At 35.5% G+C, this 19,196-nt stretch overlaps 1 protein-coding gene across 1 annotated transcript in view; it reads left to right on the forward strand.

Annotated features, from left to right (window-relative positions):
• RYR2 (ryanodine receptor 2) overlaps positions 1 to 19,196 on the forward strand; it is a gene marked incomplete at its 3' end in the record, with an annotated part of 448,211 nt that overhangs the window by 416,152 nt on the left and 12,863 nt on the right. The window contains exons 64-69 of the mRNA XM_008059232.1: positions 4,180 to 4,240; positions 5,486 to 5,724; positions 7,619 to 7,700; positions 12,612 to 12,742; positions 16,736 to 17,056; positions 18,332 to 18,572. Coding sequence (XP_008057423.1) covers positions 4,180 to 4,240; positions 5,486 to 5,724; positions 7,619 to 7,700; positions 12,612 to 12,742; positions 16,736 to 17,056; positions 18,332 to 18,572 — 1,075 coding nt within the window. The remainder of the gene's footprint in view (positions 1 to 4,179; positions 4,241 to 5,485; positions 5,725 to 7,618; positions 7,701 to 12,611; positions 12,743 to 16,735; positions 17,057 to 18,331; positions 18,573 to 19,196) is intronic.

The following is a 19,196-nucleotide window of genomic DNA, read 5'->3' on the forward strand; positions in this document are numbered from 1 at the left end:
CGTGAACTCAGGCAGTCCTCTTACTGCAATCCTCTCACTTCAGCCTCCCCAAGCGCTAGGATTATAGGTGTGAGCCACTGCACACAGCTTGTTGTAATGCTTTTTAAAACTTAGTGTTATCTATTACTAGAATCAGGAGCAAGCTATGATTTTTTTTTTTTTTTTGAGTTGGAGTCTCACTCTGTCGCCCAAGCGGGAGTGCAGTGGCACACTCATGGCCACCCCAGTGTCAACCTGCTAGGCTCTGGCGATCCTTCCACTTCAGCCTTCCAAGTAGCCAGAACTACAGGCCCATGCTACCAAGCCAGGTTAATTTTTTATTTATTGTAGAGACAAGGTCTCGCCAAGTTGCCCAGGCTGGTCTCCAACCCACGGGCTCAGGCAGTTCACACGCCTCGGCCTCCCAAAGTGCTGGGATTATAGACTGAGCCACCAAGCCATGCCAAGTTATGGTTTTAATTCTGTGCTTTTATGCTTACACATACCAGGAACTGATACAAACACACAGTCTTAAGGACAAATAGGCAATCCATAGTGTTTCCCTAAGCTTTTAGAGGCGACAAAAGGTATGTTTGAGGACAAGGGAAATAGCTGGAACGTTGAGATAGTGTGGATGGAAAAGTATCACACTTGGCGTTTTTATATCACTCAGAGCAATTAAACAATAACATAAACTTAAGTAACATAAAAATCCAATCACTGCCTTAAAATATGATCATCTTACTGCCTTTTCCTGTTCTTACTAATAGCATGCTGGACATTTCTGATAGTAATCTGTATAGTCTTAAAAAAGGCAACATTAAGGTGATGTTATTTAATTTAAAAGCCATACGCGCTGCATGTTCTATCTCTTCAAGACTAGCCATTATTTTAGGCTTCTTGGACTTGCTAATGGAATTGATACTTTTATTTGGTCTACAAATTAAAATGTTGAAGACTCAGTACTTTTCTGCATTTCTTGGGTTCCCTTTCCCACCACTTTTTACATCAAGGTGCTCCTATTGATAGCTTTACTACGTATATGGGATATACTGAAACGTAAAGATTTGTGGAGCTTACAGTTTGTTTCTTTTCTTTTCTTTCTTTTTTTGAGTTGGAGTCTCACTCCATTGCCCAGACTGGAATGCTGTGGCATGCTCACGGCCACCCCAGCATTGACCTGCTGGGCTCCAGCAATCCTTCTGCCTCAGCCTTCCAAGTAGCTGGAACTCCAGGCACGTGCTACCATGCCCAGCTAATTTTGATTTATTGTAGAGACGAGGTCTTGCCAAGTTGCCCAGGCTGGTCTCGAACACGCAGGCTCAGGCAATCCCCTCGCCTTGGCCTCCCAAAATGCTGGGATCATAGGCTGAGCCACCGAGCCTGGCTCAGTTTGTTTCTTTAACAATCACAAACTTTATATTCCCAGTACACATTTTCATTTGACCCCTAGAACTTGTCTGACTACGGGTGCCATTTCCCACATCTCAGACATTCCACAAATACTTTGTGCCTGCTGTATGTCAGACACTATTCTAGGTGCAGGGAACAAAGCAAACAAAATTCCCAGCCTCTCTAGCCCCTATGATTGGAGATTTAACAATACCTCTGGCCACACTGTGTGGGAAAAGCACACAGGCACACTCACTATAAAGCACAAGCACTCATCATCTAGAATAAGGGACAGTCAGAAGGGAAAGAGACAGAAAAAGAAATGTGTGTTTTGGGAAGAGAGTAAGAGACCAACCTGTTATTTGGTGCAGAATAGTAGTTACATAAGAGTCATACACCATTCATGGAATCTTTTCTTCATGGGCCCTCTCTTTCTTATTTTCCATGCTGCATCTTCCTTGTCTTATATACCTCCAGGCACTGGAGGCCCTGGGACCTTTTTTCTGCTATACTACGTATACTGGCTCATTTCATTCAGATCCATGTCGTTTTAAGTTATCTCTATGTCTATGATGCCCAGACGTATAGTTCTGCTCAGATCTCTTCCCTGCACTGCAGATCTTTAAATCAATTGTCTCTTCTATATCTTACCTGATTCACTAATAGACCCATCACACTTTATATGTGCAAGACAGGGGTCGTGACCTTTCTGTCCCTTCCTCTCACATTCTGCTTCTCTCTCTCTCTGCTTTCTTCCTACTGTAAATGGTGCCACCATTCACCCAGTTGCTCAGGTGAAAAATTGTAGTTCTCCTTGATTCCCTTCCCTTTCACCTCACATTCAAACCATGAGCAAATCCTTAACATAAATCCTGAATTTCTTCGCCACTAATATTCTAATCCCAATTCACCATCATCAATCAACCGAATCGGTTCCTGCAGTAGTTTCCTAATTAACCGCCACTCTTGTTCTTCCAGGGCTTCCCACATTGTGAATTCATTCTTTTAAAATACAAATCACATCATATCCCATCCTGCTCAAAACCTAAGTATGTCTTCCTGTTGCACTTTAAACTACAATTCAAGTGCCTACTTTGGTTGCCAGGCTCTAGAACCTGGCCCCTCTCCACCTCATACCCTACTTCTTGCCCCCTAATCTGACCACTTTAACTATTTTGACTTCCTTGCTTGGAATACCAAGTTTATTTTTGCCTCAGAGCTGTTGCACGTGCTGTTCCCTAGGCCTGGGGTCTCCTCTCAGATAATTGCATGGTTTGTTCCTGTCATCGACCCTCTGCTCAAATGCCAACTTGGAGAAGAACTCATGATCACTCACCCTGTTATTCCATCCAGTTCCTCTTATTCCCTGCTATATATTTTAACACTGCAGCATGCTATTACGTTATATTCTGATTCTTTTGTTTAATGGTTCTTTATCTATATCCAACATTAAAATGCAAGCACCATGAGGACTCCATTTCGTTTATTACTGAAAGTATGAGAATGCTTGGTATTTAATATGTATTTGTTGAGTGAATGTATAATCAAATGAATAAAACTTCTAAGGGCTGTCATAGAAGCCCTAGAATGGGTATCTGCCAAAAGATAGAGAAATAAGAAATTTCTGCCTTTGGTGCATTTTGTCCTCATTGTTACCAGAAATTCTGAGATTTGAGCATAGAATGAATGAAATACTTTCTTAAAGAACTCAGAGTCTCAGTAATAAATACCTTTTTACCCCTTGTATCATATCACTAACCAGCTTGTCCATATTCTAAGACAATTATTAGTTTCCATGTATTCTAAGAGAATTATTAGTGTCCATATTCTAAGACAATTACTAGTTTCCATGTATACTTGTCATTCATTTTAGAATACACTTTTGTACAAAGCCCATAACATATTCTAGTATTATTAAAAAAAACTTATATTTAAATAAAAGTTATATACCTCAGGACCCAGGATATGACTGTGTGTGTGTGTGTGTGTGTGTAAAATGAAAGTATAGAATGAGGATGTGGTAATGTCAAACTATATTGTAGCTGGTAAATTATTTGGTTACTTTGAATGTGTCATTTTGTTTGTTTTTCTGTATTACTTTCACAAAGAAAAATATATATATTGTTTTTATCACTCATATTTTGGAACTTCCTGATAAAATATGCCAATCAGAATGTGTGAATTTCATATTACTTTCAAGAAGAGTTATTCCCATTTCAAATATCTCATAAAACTTAACTTCTCCAGCCTCTAATTTTTTTTATATGATGCTTTAGTGCTTCTTTTTTGCCAAAGACCAACGACATTCATCCAGAGTAATTTATCTTCATGCAATTGAGTCTAAGCAAATTAATTCATCTTAGTGTGGTTGAATGAAATAAGAAAGCAGAGACACTTGAGATAATTAAAATGAAATTAAAATTTTTAGACTTTTAACCCACCTCATTTCATAAAGGATATGAACTTCCTTTAAAGTTTGCATATAATAAGATTTTTAAATAAAATGAGTTAGGAAGGGGAGGAGAATAAACTTGAGAATTGAGTTAAAACTCTTTTAGCCTGGTGCAGTGCTTTTGAATGCTTCCTGAGCATGTCAGCTATTTGATGAGACATGCTTTATTGCTTTTCTATTTACATTTGCATAACCACTTTTAAGCAGAAAACCTGCATGATTTTAAACTTATTTAAAAATCTTCTAAATTAAGTGATTTATTGAGTTGTACTATTGACCTGCAACACAAATATTAGTAGAAAAGAGCACTGAGAAATATTCAGGCCAGTTTATACAGCATTTTGTTTCCTCTTCAGGAAATGATGCAACATCAATTGTCAACTGTCTTCATATTTTGGGTCAGACTTTGGATGCAAGGTAAATGGATATATTATTATTATGTAAATAAATGACTGTAATGATGATGTATGCATAAGAATGTTAAGAAGGGCTCAGTGTCTTGATTTTTTTTCCTTTGGATTTGTGGCAGATATTTTCCTGTAGTTGAAAAGAAAAACTTTTGTAAATTATGAATACAATGGCAGTTTATTTTTATGTTCATATGTAGTTTATTTAATTTTAAGTAGTTTTTATAGCACCTAAGAACATAACTGAGGGTTGAATTGGTAGTGTATCATGTGAGGAAAACATGGTAAACTGACAACTCAAGAGGTCTTATAAGCTTCCAGGCATGGTGTTTGTGCTCACATTCATAATAGCATTTGGTTTTGTAAGGAACAGAGTTTAATTTTCATTTTACAGATGAGTAAAGCTATGTTTAAGATTGCATAGTAAGTATTTAGGTAGACTAATTCCCACGTGTGTGTGATTTCTCCTCTGCCTGTCATCAACGTGATCAAAAATCAAGCATGTTAACCAAATACAAAATTAGTTTGTTTTGCATGATTGATTCAGTCTTTAAACTATACGTGTAGTTCCTGTAATACCCAGGATAAATCTGGATAAGAGTTTATAAATGTCTCCTTCAGAGAATATCCCATAATACTCTTTGAGTACCATTCTAGTGTTTAAGATTTTATTTGAGTTATTTTTTATAACAAATGTAGAACGGAACCATTTTATATCTTCATTTCCTACTAGACATAGTGCCATTAAGGTGTTACTTCTCTATACAATGTTCAGCCCTCAAAGGCTTCTTTAGACAAGACTTGATTGCTACCCCTAAGCACAAAGTGCCTATATCATTTGAGGAGTTGGTTTAGCTGGCATTAAATGTTTCTTTCATAACCATTGCCTCAGGAACATTCTTGTTTTGTGGGATTTGGGATTAGCTATACTGACTCAGAAGCTGTGTCTTGTTAGTCATAAAATAACTATTGTCAAAATTGGGGACCACTAATGGAAAATGTAAGACATTAGCATAGTCTCTTGCTCCAAGGTTTTAATTAAGTTGACTATGAAGACATTTGGGGAAGGTGATTTATAGAGTAGTATTGCCATAATTTTACATACACTGAAAAAATTGCTTTAAAGTTGATTTTCAAAATGCATTCGACTGGTAGGTACTGTAATGGAGAAACTTACACAGTGGAGAGCCATGTTTTGTTTGTATTTCATTTGTTTCTGTCAGAAGGTGCAAGTCCTCCCTTATTTGCTTTCTAGGACAGTGATGAAGACTGGCCTGGAGAGTGTTAAAAGTGCACTCAGAGCTTTTCTGGACAATGCTGCCGAGGATCTGGAAAAGACCATGGAAAATCTTAAGCAGGGCCAGTTCACCCACACCCGGAACCAACCCAAAGGGGTGACTCAGATTATCAATTACACCACAGTGGCCCTGTTGCCAATGCTGTCGTCATTATTTGAACATATTGGCCAGCATCAGTTTGGAGAAGACCTAATATGTATGTAAATGTGTTACTTAGAGTTTCATTATTGAAATACACTGTGGTACAATAGGAAATTGTAAAGGCCACATCTGGGTTACTTAAACACTGCTTATACATTAAGATGCGCTTTTTTGGCAAAACTTTATAGGTTGATGTTTGAGTGATAGCAACCATTCTAATAGAAATAGATCTCTGAATCACATGAACTCACGGAGAAGACTGGTGAGGTACTGATTATGAACAGTAACTTCCACATTGTTGGTTCCACATGGGTTTCAGATTTTACTTACATCTACATTGCCTCTTTTTGTGTAAATTTTCTAATGCAGTTGGACCATATGACATGCAATAGTAAATGTTTTCAAACATTGTCTCCATAATCTATACTACCAACTAATAGGAGAACTACTGAGACAATGTATATCTAAGTAATTGTTCTATTAGGGTGGCTCAAGTCATCTTCCATGTAGAGATTGCAGTCAGTCTTTATGGGGGATTTAATCAGCTGGCTTTGGCTGGAATTTTGTAGTTATTAAAAAATCCACAGAGTGTCCAAGATTAAGCGGAAAAAATACACAAGCTGTCCTAACTCCCCATCTTCTGCAGACATGAACATGAGACAAGATATGATCCTTTGAAACGCTGCTTCAGACTCTCATACTGTAGGTTCTTCAGGTAATGGGCAGCTCTGTGTAAAAACCACTGAGTTATTCGGTGGATGCCACAACTACCAGTAGCAAAATCTATATTTTGAAATATTTTTTAAAGAAAGCATGCTTAGATTTGCCATTTATTTTTTTTATCCATATACATTTATGGGTACATGTGCAACTTTGTTGCATGTGTAGATTGTGTAATAGTCAAGTCAGAGCTTTTAGGGTGCTCATCACCCAAGTAACATACATTACACCCATTACGTAGTTTAGTATCATCCACCTCCCTCTTACCCTTTTATCCTTTCAGTAGTTGTCTATTATTCTATTCTCTACATCCACGTGTACATATTTTTTAGCCCCCACTTATGAGTGAGAACATAAGATATTTGAGGTTTTGTACCTGGCTTGTTTTACTTGAGATAATAACCTCCAGTTCCATCCATGTTGCTGAAAAAGATGTGGGTATATTCTTTTTTATGACTGGATAGTATTCCATTGTGTGTGTGTGTGTGTGTGTGTGTGTGTGTGTGTGTGTGTGTATCACATTTTCTTTATCCAATCAAAATCTTCATTTTAACCATTGTTTGTGGCACAGTGTGTATGTGGAAATAGGTCTGAAGACAGGGAATATCATTTCATTCACATCATGGTGTATTCCCCAGGAAATGGTAGCAGAGTTGGAATTAGAAATTTAATGTTCTTAAATTCCTTGATTTTTAAACTTGTCTTATTGGAGAATAGATCATCTACACGGTTTTATTTTAATTTTTTTAGTACCCACAACTGCTGGAGTAACTGACTTTGGCCCTAAATATCAGGTCATTTAACTAACAGACTGTATCCTCCAGTAGTCTCATTATCATTTATCTGAGAGTGATGGTAAGATACAGTCCTTATATACCTTTGGAACAGGAATCAACATATACCTGTATCCCCTCTTTTGCCAGACGCTCTTACACTTAATCTTATTCTTGGAGAAATCCTTTGTTCTTACACCTAGAGAAAACTTATAAAGAAATTGTTTCTGAAAATGTTCTGAATAACACAGCACATTCTTTAGAATGTTTTGGTTCTTTAAAGAGAAGAATTTCGAGAAAAACATTTTATATTTTAAATCTGTTCCTATTTTGTTTTTTCCAAGTGTTAAAATATTAAAATGCCTTTAAAATTGAATTTTATTCTTAGCCTAAACTTTCTCAGAGGAATGTATAAATAAGTGGTTTTCACTCAGGTGAGATTCTCTTTTTCCTTAGTGGAAGATGTCCAGGTGTCTTGTTATAGAATTCTGACGAGCTTATATGCTCTGGGAACCAGCAAGAGTATTTATGTGGAGAGGTAAGATTTTTTTAAATTTAACTTTTTATCAATAGCTGTTTTCAAGTCTTGTAACTTTATTTTTATTTCAAGAGTCTTCCTTTCATAACTTTTTTCTTGGTTGTAAACTAAACCAAATGGACCTTCTAAATTCTTTGGGAGTAATTAGACAATCTTTAAACTAGATAAGAATTGGTGTAATAAAAAACACTGGAGTTATGAACACAAGGCAGGCAATTATGGTATAGATCATACTTAATATAAAGTTTAAACTTACAGTGCTTACAAGTCATGTGAAACAATCTGCCTAGTACATTTTCTTATTATTTATCAGAAATACAAAGTAAGCATCAACATAGATAGTTATTAAAACCAGTATTATGTTTTCAAGTTCTTAAGTTTCAGAAGGGAATGGTTAACAATGTCAAAAGACAGATAAAGTAAGAAAACATAGCTCCATTGAATTTAAAATGAGAGATCATTGGCAACTTCAGTAAGGAATTTCTGTGAACTGGAGAAGAAAAATAGAACCTTTTTTTTTTTTTTTTAAGAAAACTGAAGTAAATAAAAAGACATTCTGTTAGAAGATTTAATATTGAATGGATGTAAATTTCTCTGAAATTAATCTATAATTAATTACATTACAATTTCGAACAGAAACTTGCTTTTTATTCAACTTGACAAAATAATTCAGAAGTTCATTTCAAAGAATAAACCCATCAGACTGGCAAATAAAATTTTAGGGGAAATAAAAGAGTAACATAAGGATATTCATGAGTTCTACCAGGTATTAAAACTTATGACGCTATAATAATTAAAATAGGGTGATAATTTTATATAGAAATAAAAAATTAGATTAATGGAAAAGCATAATCAGGTTCACTCTGGATATTTTAAAAAATTTACCTGCATTTTAAATAAACTCTATTTTCATATGACTTTTTTATGGTCATGAAATATCTCCTACTAAGGAAGTATTATAATCTGTTGAAATTTTACTTATTTTTAACATATAGGCTGTTTTCCCTTTTTCACTAATATAATAATGCTAGATCTATGCTCATTAATTCCTATGTATTTTATGCTAATTTCCTTTAGCTGTATTTTCAAAATTTGTAATTCTAGTTTAAAGGATATGCATATATAGGATTGTACTATTATTTCAGTATCTTTTCAGAAAATTGATTCAATTTACATTCTCAGATTTCACAAGCAAATGCTAATTTCCTCACTTTTTTTCTCATAACTGATTTTTTTTTACTGTTTGCAAATGCAGTCGTTAAAAATGGCATCCCATTTTTGTTTTCAAATGCTAATTTCCTCACTTTTTTCTCATAACTGATTTTTTTTTTTACTATTTGCAAATACAGTTGTTAAAATGGCATCCCATTTTTATTTTCAAATACATATTCTTAATTACCAGTTACTTGCTATTTTTTTGTTTTCATGTTTACTATTTGTCTTTATTTTATGAATTGCCTTTTCTCGTCTTTTGTCTATTTTTCTGTCAATGTAGTATCATACTAATTTGTGACGCTTTTGTTTATTAAAATGATTAACTTCTCGCCTATTATTTCTCCTGTTTTCATGGGTTTTGATATTTTTGTACCTTTTTACAATGCTTATATATTATAAAACACTGTATGCAGATACTGTTGTATGACATAGGAATTTTGAGTTTTTGTATATTCACTTTTTATCTAATCATTTTTGTATAATCAAATTATGAATTATTTCATCTTCTTAGTTTTATAACCTTATAAGTTTATACTTCTATCAGGTAAAAAAATTAAATATTCTTCTCAGTTTCCATGCTTTTGGTTGTTTAGATGTAGCTTTTTAACTCTATTGTTTTCACTCACTAAATATTTATTAAATGCCAGATGCTTGGATACAACAGTGAACAAGACAAGTTCCCTACCTCCATAGATTTTATGTCTTATAGGGGAAACCAAAACAAAACAGACAAGTAAACTGATACATATTTTAGTGGCAGGTTATATTTCGTCCTATGAAGAATCATACATATAAAGATTGAGGTACTCAGGGGTGTATCTTTAGTGACTTTTTAAGCTCATAACTTTTTCCCATGCAACAGGAAACAGGAATAAGATATATCAGGTGTAAGTAGGTGTGCATCTAGTAGCTTCTGTTCTCCCAATGAAGTGTGGCTTAAATCCTCTACCAAATGATGACTGAGAAAAGAGGTGTGAGAAGTTTGAGCAAAGTAGAGAATGTCTGAAATGGTCATCTCTGGAGTAAAAGGGAATTTACTAGAAATATATCTGAATTTGAGGACCGGGCACAGTGGGTCATACCTGTAATCCCAGCACTTTGGAAGGCTGAGGCAGGGGGATTGCTTGAACCTGGGAGTTCAAGAGCAGCCTAAGCAACATAGCGAGACCTCATCTCCATAAAAAATAAAAATATTAGCTGGGTGTGGTGGCGTGTGCTTATAGTCGCAGCTACTCAAGGAGGTTGAGCCCAGTAGATGAGCCCTGATTGTGACACTGCACTCCAGCCTATGTAACAGAGTGAGGCCCTGACTCAAAAACAAAAACAAAAACAAACAACAACAACAAAAAAAACAGAGAGAGAAAATATTTCTTAATTTTATGTCCCTTTGGTGTTATGAAGGATTCAAATTCAATTCTTTAAATCATCCACCATGTGTAAAAGTCATTTTTAAATATTTTCAATCTACTGATTTAAAACAAAACCCTCATTATATATTAAAATAATATATTCACCTGGTTATATTTCTAGAATTTCTGTTCTGTTTGAATTTTAAACTAGTATCTCAGTATCAAACAGCCTGAATTGTTAGTATTTTGTAACATATTTTATTACATGGTAGTTCAGATTCTTCATTCCTTCTTGTTGGTGTTGATGTTGTTTCTGTTGTTTCTCTTCTTACCTATATACTTTTCTTGACAAAATTTCAGGTCATTTTGTTAGGTTCTAAAGAAAAAATACTCAGGGCATTGTGTTTTGCTTTTCCCCCTTTTTGCAAATAATTTTGCAGTTACAGAATGATTTTTGGGAGAACAAAAAATAAAATTTCAAAAGTAAAAGATATTTTGAAAAATAAAAAAGTTACATTGTACTAATAAAAATGTAGATATTTTAATACAATTCATCCAAAACAAAAAATTGATATTTCCACAGTACCAACACAAAATATCAGAATTAGTCTGAGAATTACTACTTGAATCAGAATTTTTAGTGAATTATTCATGAAATTAAAGAACTAGTCCAACTAGATATGAGGAAATAACACCTTTGGACTCATACATGAAATATTTTAGGCTAGTCTTTTTAAAAAATTTTTAATTGATGGATAATAATTATGTGTCTTTCTGGGATACAGTTTGGTGTTTTGAGATATATATGCTTTGTGGAATGATTAAGTCAAGCTAATTAACATTTCTGTCAACTCACTTACCTCTTTTCATGGTGAGATATTTACAATTTACTCTCTAGCAATTTTGAAATACGCAGTGTACATTATTTGGTAATCATGCTGTACTGTAGATATTTTGAACTTATTTCTCCTGTGTTATTGAAACTTTGTATCCTTTGACCATCATCTTCCCCCTCCTAGTCATTTTTCTCTCTACTTCTATGAATTTGACATTTTTAGACTCCACATACATATGGGATCATGCATCTTTGTCTTTGTTAGGCTATTAAGTTCTTAAATAAATTATATCTCAGAATTTGAAAACATTTATTGAACCCAAACTGTGTTCCAGAAATTTTGCAGTTCTGCATTCCTATTTTTAGGTAAAGACGGCAAAGTTTAGAAGGAGTAAATAAGTTTCCTGTAGTCACAGCAGTGTTAGGGTTGGTACTGGAACTCTGAATAAAAGCCTGTACGCCTTGTAATTCCTGTGTCCTAAATAACTTTTAATAATGAAATATTATTAAATGTTTGAATTAAACTCTGTTGTATTCAGTGTCATTCTTATGAAAGAACATTTTTTGCTAATTGATTAGATATGTAGTCATTTTTAATTAAAATATTAGAAAATCAGGCATTGATCATTTTAAGTATTATAATGAAATTTAAAATTTCTCCTAAGAGAATTATGCAATGTTTTCTTGATTAAATTAATTTTATTGACTTTTAAAATAAAATATGTATTCATAATGTTTTAAGGAGTTTATAACACACTGAAATAACATTTTATTCTATACTTAATAAACAACTTAATGCACTCTCCCCCCCCCAAAAAAAGCCTTGGATTAAGTAAACAGTTAAGGGAGAGAGATAACTTATGTCACCTGCAAGGGAGCCTTAGGTCACAGCCTGTTCTGAATCAACACCTTCCTTCCCTCAATAATGATAAACCAATTTTAAGTGTTATTAATAGTTTTTTTAGTATATCTTATCATTTCGTAACTATCCTTAAATTAATTTTATATGACAAATTTGCAGAAAATGTATTAGTATATTAATATGTACTTCATTTCTTAATTTTCCTCAATCCACTTATTCACATAACAAGAATTCTTTTCCAGTAGGTCATTCTGTTAAAAAAAGAAAAGACCGAAGGAAAGGAAAGAAGGAATGAAAAGAAAAAGGAAGGAGACAAAGAAGAAAAAAAGAGGGAAGGAAAGAAGGAAGGAAAAGCAAAAAAATAATCCAAATTTGTGAAGGAAGTGCCAGAGCTTTTCTTGTTATTTTGGTCTGAACTATTTTTAACTTCTTTTTGGCTAACAGATAATTTAACTTTTTTTTGGTTAATGGCAAGAAACTTGCTGTTGAAAACATATGGTGTTTTGCAATATAGAAAATTGGTTTGGGGATTAATTTTGTTAGTAGCAATATTATTGTCCCTTTTTTAAGGTTAAACTTGCCAATTTTAATATAACTTCTTCAATTATTCACTCAGAAGACCTAAAAACATAAGCATTTTTCACTTATAGGCAACGTTCTGCGTTAGGAGAATGTCTAGCTGCCTTTGCTGGTGCCTTTCCTGTGGCATTTTTGGAAACTCATCTGGACAAACACAATATTTACTCTATCTACAATACTAAGTCTTCAAGAGAGAGAGCAGGTAACACCCGAGCATGCGCAGTGTTTAAGACATGGAGCTAAAACTTAATGGCATGTATTGTATTCTCCTACAGGTTTCTTTAACGAGCTGTTTCAGTGTACCATCTCCAGTGCTCTTTGTTCTGCAGTGCTAATTTTTAGTATCATATATTTTTGGAATGCCATATACTCGTTCCCTACTGTTTTTGAAAGAAAATTAATTGAATTTCTTGCAAGTGAATAAGCCATCTATAGGTTAACACTCTTGAGAATAAGACAGAATGATTAGCAAATGTGGAAAAGATTGGTCAATCTGATTTCTGATTTAGTTATCGCTAATAATTCATCAGCAAGGGGTGTGGCATTGTTATTCATTACGTGTATGGATTTGTACCCTTTACTTTTCCTTGTTCACCAGATATGTCTTATTCAGACAGTTTTATTCCATGTGATTTTTAAAAAATAGGTCAGTCCAAATTTTATCCTAAAAGACTTAGAAATGGCTGAGCGCCATGGCTCAGCCTGTAATAATCCCAGCACTTTGGGAGGCCAAGGTGAGAGGATTGTCTGAGCCCAGGGGTTCGATACCAGCCTGGGCAACTTGGTGAGACCTCATCTCTACAATAAATTACAGAATCCAGCCCGGCGAGGTGGCGGGTGTCTATAGTTCCAGCTACTTGGAAGGCTGAGGCAGAAGGATTGCCTAAGCCCAGTCCATTGTGGCTACAGTGGCTGTGAGTGTGACACTGTACTCCAGCCTGGGTGACAAAGAGTGAGACTACAATTCAAAAAAAAAAAAAAAATTAGATACATAAATCTAGGACACGTTTTCTCAACAACTTTAATTTGCACCAGCCCTAGCATGTGTATCCCTAAGATTTATGTTTTTATGAGTATACTTGGTATCTATATAATCAAGTTTCCTGTTGCTTTCCATTTGCTGGATGGATAGACCCATGTTTTTCACTATCCTAATTGAAAAAGCTTTTAAACCATTGCTGATTATTCAGTGATTAGGTTTTAGGAACCTGTTAGAATTATTAAGTGTGATTTGAAAGGAGTTGGATAAACAAATAATAAAGTGGAAACTAGTTCTAATCATCACTTTCAAGCAATCAAACTCTGGACATTACACAGATGCCTTCTCATACAATTTTTGTTTGTTTGATTGGTTTCCTCTAAGTCTGATAAAGTTTGTTATATTTTATTTGTTTTCCAATAGCCCTAAAAAGTTCTCAAAACTTGAGCACTTGAGGAAGGACTATTTGCTGTTCATGAATGCATACTTCTCTGTTAGTGAGCTTTTCTGTGTAACTCATGTTTTTATGGGAGCTCTGGTTACACTGATTTTATAGTGCATCTTATCAAGTAAGAAATCTTTTAATAACTTGAATAAGTATTATGTTTGGCTATTTTATAATTCTGATTTTAAATAAAAGAAGAAGTTAAGAAAATATGTGGAATGGAATTAGTAGTGTTTTCTACATAATTTTCGCAATATATTTGAAAGGTAGTTAATGAAAAATGATTAAGTATAATTTATTAATATTCTGCATGAACATAAAGAGTTATCTTATTAAGGCTTTGATCACTTGATATTTTTGCTATGAACTTAGAGTGAAGCAGATTTGTTATTTCATTACAGGTAAGGAATACACAAGGCAGATAATGTACTGGCCTATGTTTCCATAACATTATTTGCATAACAAAGTAAAATATTAAATTTAACGATTTATTTCGTTTTTTAGTCATTCAACAAATAATTGTTTATGATGAACATTGTAGTAGATGGGGGTAATATGATAGAAAGATGGATAGGAGCTGAATCTTTTCCCCAGGGAGTTTTTAGTTGCAGTGGAGGAAAGAGACTGATAAATATGTGTGATAGAATTCAGAATAAAAACCGTTGGGTACACAAAAAAAGCAGTTTTAACTGAGAACACTTGGGAAGACTTCACAAAGCTGATGCGAGATGAGTCTTGAAATTGAGAAAGAAATTTCAAGCATTTTGTTTGTTTGTTTCAATTATTCACTCAGAAGACCTAAAAACATAAGCATTTTTCACTTATAGGCAACGTTCTGCGTTAGGAGAATGTCTAGCTGCCTTTTGTTTTGTTTTTTTTTTTGAGTTGGAGTCTCACTCTGTCGCCCAGACTGGAGTGCAGTGGCCGCTCCCGGCCACCGCAGCCTCCACCTGCTGGGCTCCGGCGACCCTTCCGCCTCAGCCTTCCAAGTAGCCAGAACTACAGGCGCGCGCTACCACGCCCGGTTCATTTTGATTGATTGTAGAAATGAGGTCTCGCCAAGTTGCCCAGGCGGGTCTCGAACCCGCAGGCTCAGTCAGTCCACTCACCTCAGCCTCCCAAAGCACAGGATTACAGGCTGAGCCACTGAGCCCGGTTTTGGATGTGGTTGGAGATAACTTTTGGGAAAGAAGAGATTGAGAATGAGACAAGAAGGAAAGCCAGAAAGAGGAGAAGCAGGCTTTGCGTGTCCGATAGGCGAGGAGTGCAGACTGTCCCAGTGGCAAAGAGGGTTATTTTTACTTGCTCTAAAACAACAGGAGTAACACAAGCAACTTGCATTTTAGGAATCTCTCCTGACAACAATAAGGAAGGTGAATGGCTGTGAGTCAGCAATTAGCAAGTAATTGTCGAATTCAGCAGCAGGTTGATGTTACAGGGATCCTTGGGTAGAATTTATGGAGAAGTGGTTGTGAGAGCTGCTGCAGGAAGTCATCTCATGTGAAAGATGAGAGAGCATCACAGCCTGGAAGTTCTCTCAAGTTTCTAGCTGGATGATGGACTGGATGATATCCCCACGAAGTTAGTGCATGCTCAAGAGGCAGATGGGAGACAAGTTTAAGTCGAGACCCCTTGTGTTTAGTTGGTTTTGAGACATGCAGGATTCGACAGAAACAGTGTTGAGATATGGCTTTGGGAGGTATCAGTTTATAGTAGAAGTGTATAGGAATGGCTGAAATTGTCTGGACAAACCTGTAAGGCCAAAAAAGAGAAGAGAGTTAAATCGATCCCTAAAGAAAACCAGCATTTAAACATCCAGCAAGGAGAAAAGAGTCAGAGAAAAGAGTCAACCTGCTCTTGAATACCACAACTACTTGCTAATTCCTGACTCAGCTATTCATCTTCCTTGTTGTTGTCAGGAGAGATTCCTAAAATGCAAGTTGCTTGTGTTACTCCTGTTTTTTTAGAGCCTGTAAAAATAACCCTCTTTGCCACTGGGACAATCTGCACTCCTCGCCTGACGTGCAAAGCCTGCTTCCCCTCTTTCTGGCTTTCCTTCTTGTCTCATCCTCAATCTCTTCTTTCCCGAGAACTGTCTTCAGCCACATCCAAAATCTAGGGGGCGTGAGTCAAAAAGGCTGGACACTCTAATGTAAGAAAGAGAGGAGTCTTAGGAAAAAAAGAATTTGGTCAGTGGCTTGAAATGCCACTGACCACTGGTGGGAAGATAAGGGTTGTAAAGTGTGAATTCGGTGAGCATTGGAAAGCAGGAACTTGGTTGCCTTGGACGGAGTTCCTGGATAGCTAAGGCTGCTGGGGAAGAGGCATCAGAGAGGAAGAGGTTGAAAACACATGCCTGAGCAAGTGTCCTGATGTGGGGAAGGCATCAGGAATGCGAGTGGAACTTTCCTCTGGAAATAGGGAATAGGAGTGAATTTGGGGCCGGGCACAGAAGGCTTGTAGGCCTTGAGAACAGGAAGTTGAAGGAAGAGAGACATTTGATGTTCTCCTTTGCTGTGAAATAGAAGGGATGGCTGTTTGCTGAACTTAAGAGAGTGGAGGTAGTGCAGGAACTTGGGAAAAAGAAAGAAGCTTTGAAATTGCTGCTATGAGAAAAGGGAGAAGGAGACTATCGAAAGCCTGCCAGGTCTTGCTAAGTTTTGAAGCCCAAAATGAAGTGGTTTCCGGTGTCTGTTATAAACAGGGGAAATCTACCATAGCATATCAGTTCTGGCACTGATTACAATCCGTTTTTATGTGTGCTTCTCCAGCTCTCAGTTTGCCAACTAATGTGGAAGATGTTTGTCCAAATATACCATCTTTGGAGAAACTCATGGAAGAAATCGTGGAATTAGCTGAGTCCGGCATTCGCTACACTCAGATGCCACATGTCATGGAAGTCATACTGCCCATGCTTTGTAGCTATATGTCTCGTTGGTGGGAGCATGGGCCTGAGAACAATCCGGAAAGAGCTGAAATGTGCTGTACAGCTCTGAACTCAGAGCACATGAACACACTTCTAGGGAACATACTGAAAATCATATACAATAACTTGGGAATTGACGAGGGAGCCTGGATGAAGAGGTTAGCAGGTAAGAATTGGAGTATCTAAAGCAATTTGAAATTCAGAACAATAGATTTTTCCTGTCATGGTTTTTATTAATTGTTTCTTCTGTGCTTAAAAAATTTTCTTAATTCTTTCTGTCATGCTATTTTTTTTAATGTAGATACAATCAGACATTGAGTAACTTTCCATATAGTTACTACTTTAAGTATTTTCCTAATTTGACAATTGTATAAGATTAATCAATAAACATGGCAGTAAAAACTAATGATTCTGTACAAAGACAAAAAGAAAATTGAATATCAAAACTACCCACTTTTGTCCTGTGGGGAGTGGGAAGAGTAAGTTTTAAAATGCAGTCTAATGTTTATAATTAGGTTTCTCTTTCACTGTATTATTTATATTGAAAAGACTGGAAGCAATCTAAGTACCCAACAACTAGAGTGGAGGGTTAAATGAAGTTATGTACATTCATATACCAGAATATTATGCCGTTTTTAGATGTTAAGATTTTGACAGTGTTTTTATGTCTTGGAAATGCTTATAACGTCATGAAGGGTGAAAACAAGTGAGTATAGTTTATAAGGAGCTTTTAAAACTATAGAACATTAAAGCATTACTATAGAATGTTGTATGTATAATATATGTGTTTATGAATTTATCTATTGATGAAAACTCCAAACACAGACGCCAATGCCTTACTGATTTGAGTAGGAGATTATGGTCAGTTTTAATTTTTCTCTATTATACATTTCATCAACGTCTATATGTTACTTTTATGGAAAAAGAAATTTCTTAAAAAATGGTCTAATCAAATTTAGAACTACTGTTAACAACTACAACTTTTATTAAATAAGAGAGCAGTGTTATATGTAATCGCTTTCATTGGGCCAAGGATGGGCTGGGTAAAAGAAGATAACTATATGTAGTCTCATGCGGTGATTATGTAGCAGAAAGTAAAGAAAGGGCTAGGTGAACCTTTTCCATTTAGAGATTTCTTTGTGTGAAAATAATTGATTTTTAAAGTGAATGAAAGTCTTTTTTGTTGTTCTATTATAAATGAGCAGTCAATCTTTTTTAAGAACAAAGAAACTCGTTGAATTCAATTCAGTAATCTTTTGTTTAACAGTAACCATGCAGTTACATGTAGGACTAGAAAAATGATTGAGGCATGGACTGTATGAAGGAAGCCATGTACTGGAGAAGAGAGAGACTTTAATCATGCTCTAAATGTAATTACAATTTTTATTCATTTTGATGAGTGTTTATACAGAACAGAATATTAATACTTTTCTTCAAACAGTATTTTCCCAGCCTATTATAAATAAAGTGAAACCTCAGCTCTTGAAAACTCATTTCTTGCCATTAATGGAGAAACTCAAGAAAAAGGCAGCTATGGTGGTGTCTGAGGAAGACCACCTGAAAGCCGAGGCCAGGGGGGATATGTCGGAGGCTGAACTTCTCATCCTAGATGAATTCACTACGCTGGCCCGAGATCTCTATGCCTTCTACCCTCTCTTGATTAGATTTGTGGACTATAACAGGTATAATGATCAAAAGTAACTTAGTAATTTCCCTAATTCAATAATAACCTTTATTGGCTTATATGTCCCTGTTGAATGGTTTCACACACTATTTGGCCATGGGTTTGTTCATGACTATAACATAATTAATGTTTACAGGTAAATTAATTTTCACTTGAGAGGACAGTAATAGACTTAGGTTAAGAGCATGCTATTGAGAGACCCAAGAAACCAAGAAACTTAAAAAGCCATACTTGCTGTAAAAGTAGTGTTTAGTTCACTATATTTCATATATCCCTACCTCATGTTTACTATATATTTTGTGTATTCCTACCTCATGTTCATTGTACTTTATGAAATCTTAGTACTTTAAATCCTACCTCAGACCCCGTAGAATTAGGCATATGTCAGGTGCCGGGTAGTGACTGATTGTGTAGTTATATAATGGCTTAAGTAGTGTTTGTATTTAGAACTCTTGGGTTAAGCATTGTCAGTCCTAATTGCCATGCTGACTTCTGCTTTTATAACGGGATGTAAATGTTAAAGCAATAAGCCCCTTTCAGACATTCCTTTGCTATCGCAGTAGACTCTGAGGCGCTAGCTGCTCTCTAGGTGGGCTTTATGTTGATTTAAATCACCGGCTTC

This window comes from Carlito syrichta, unplaced genomic scaffold (assembly GCF_000164805.1).
Source record: "Carlito syrichta isolate Samal-C Ts95f unplaced genomic scaffold, Tarsius_syrichta-2.0.1 Scaffold303965, whole genome shotgun sequence".
NCBI lineage: Eukaryota > Metazoa > Chordata > Mammalia > Primates > Tarsiidae > Carlito > Carlito syrichta.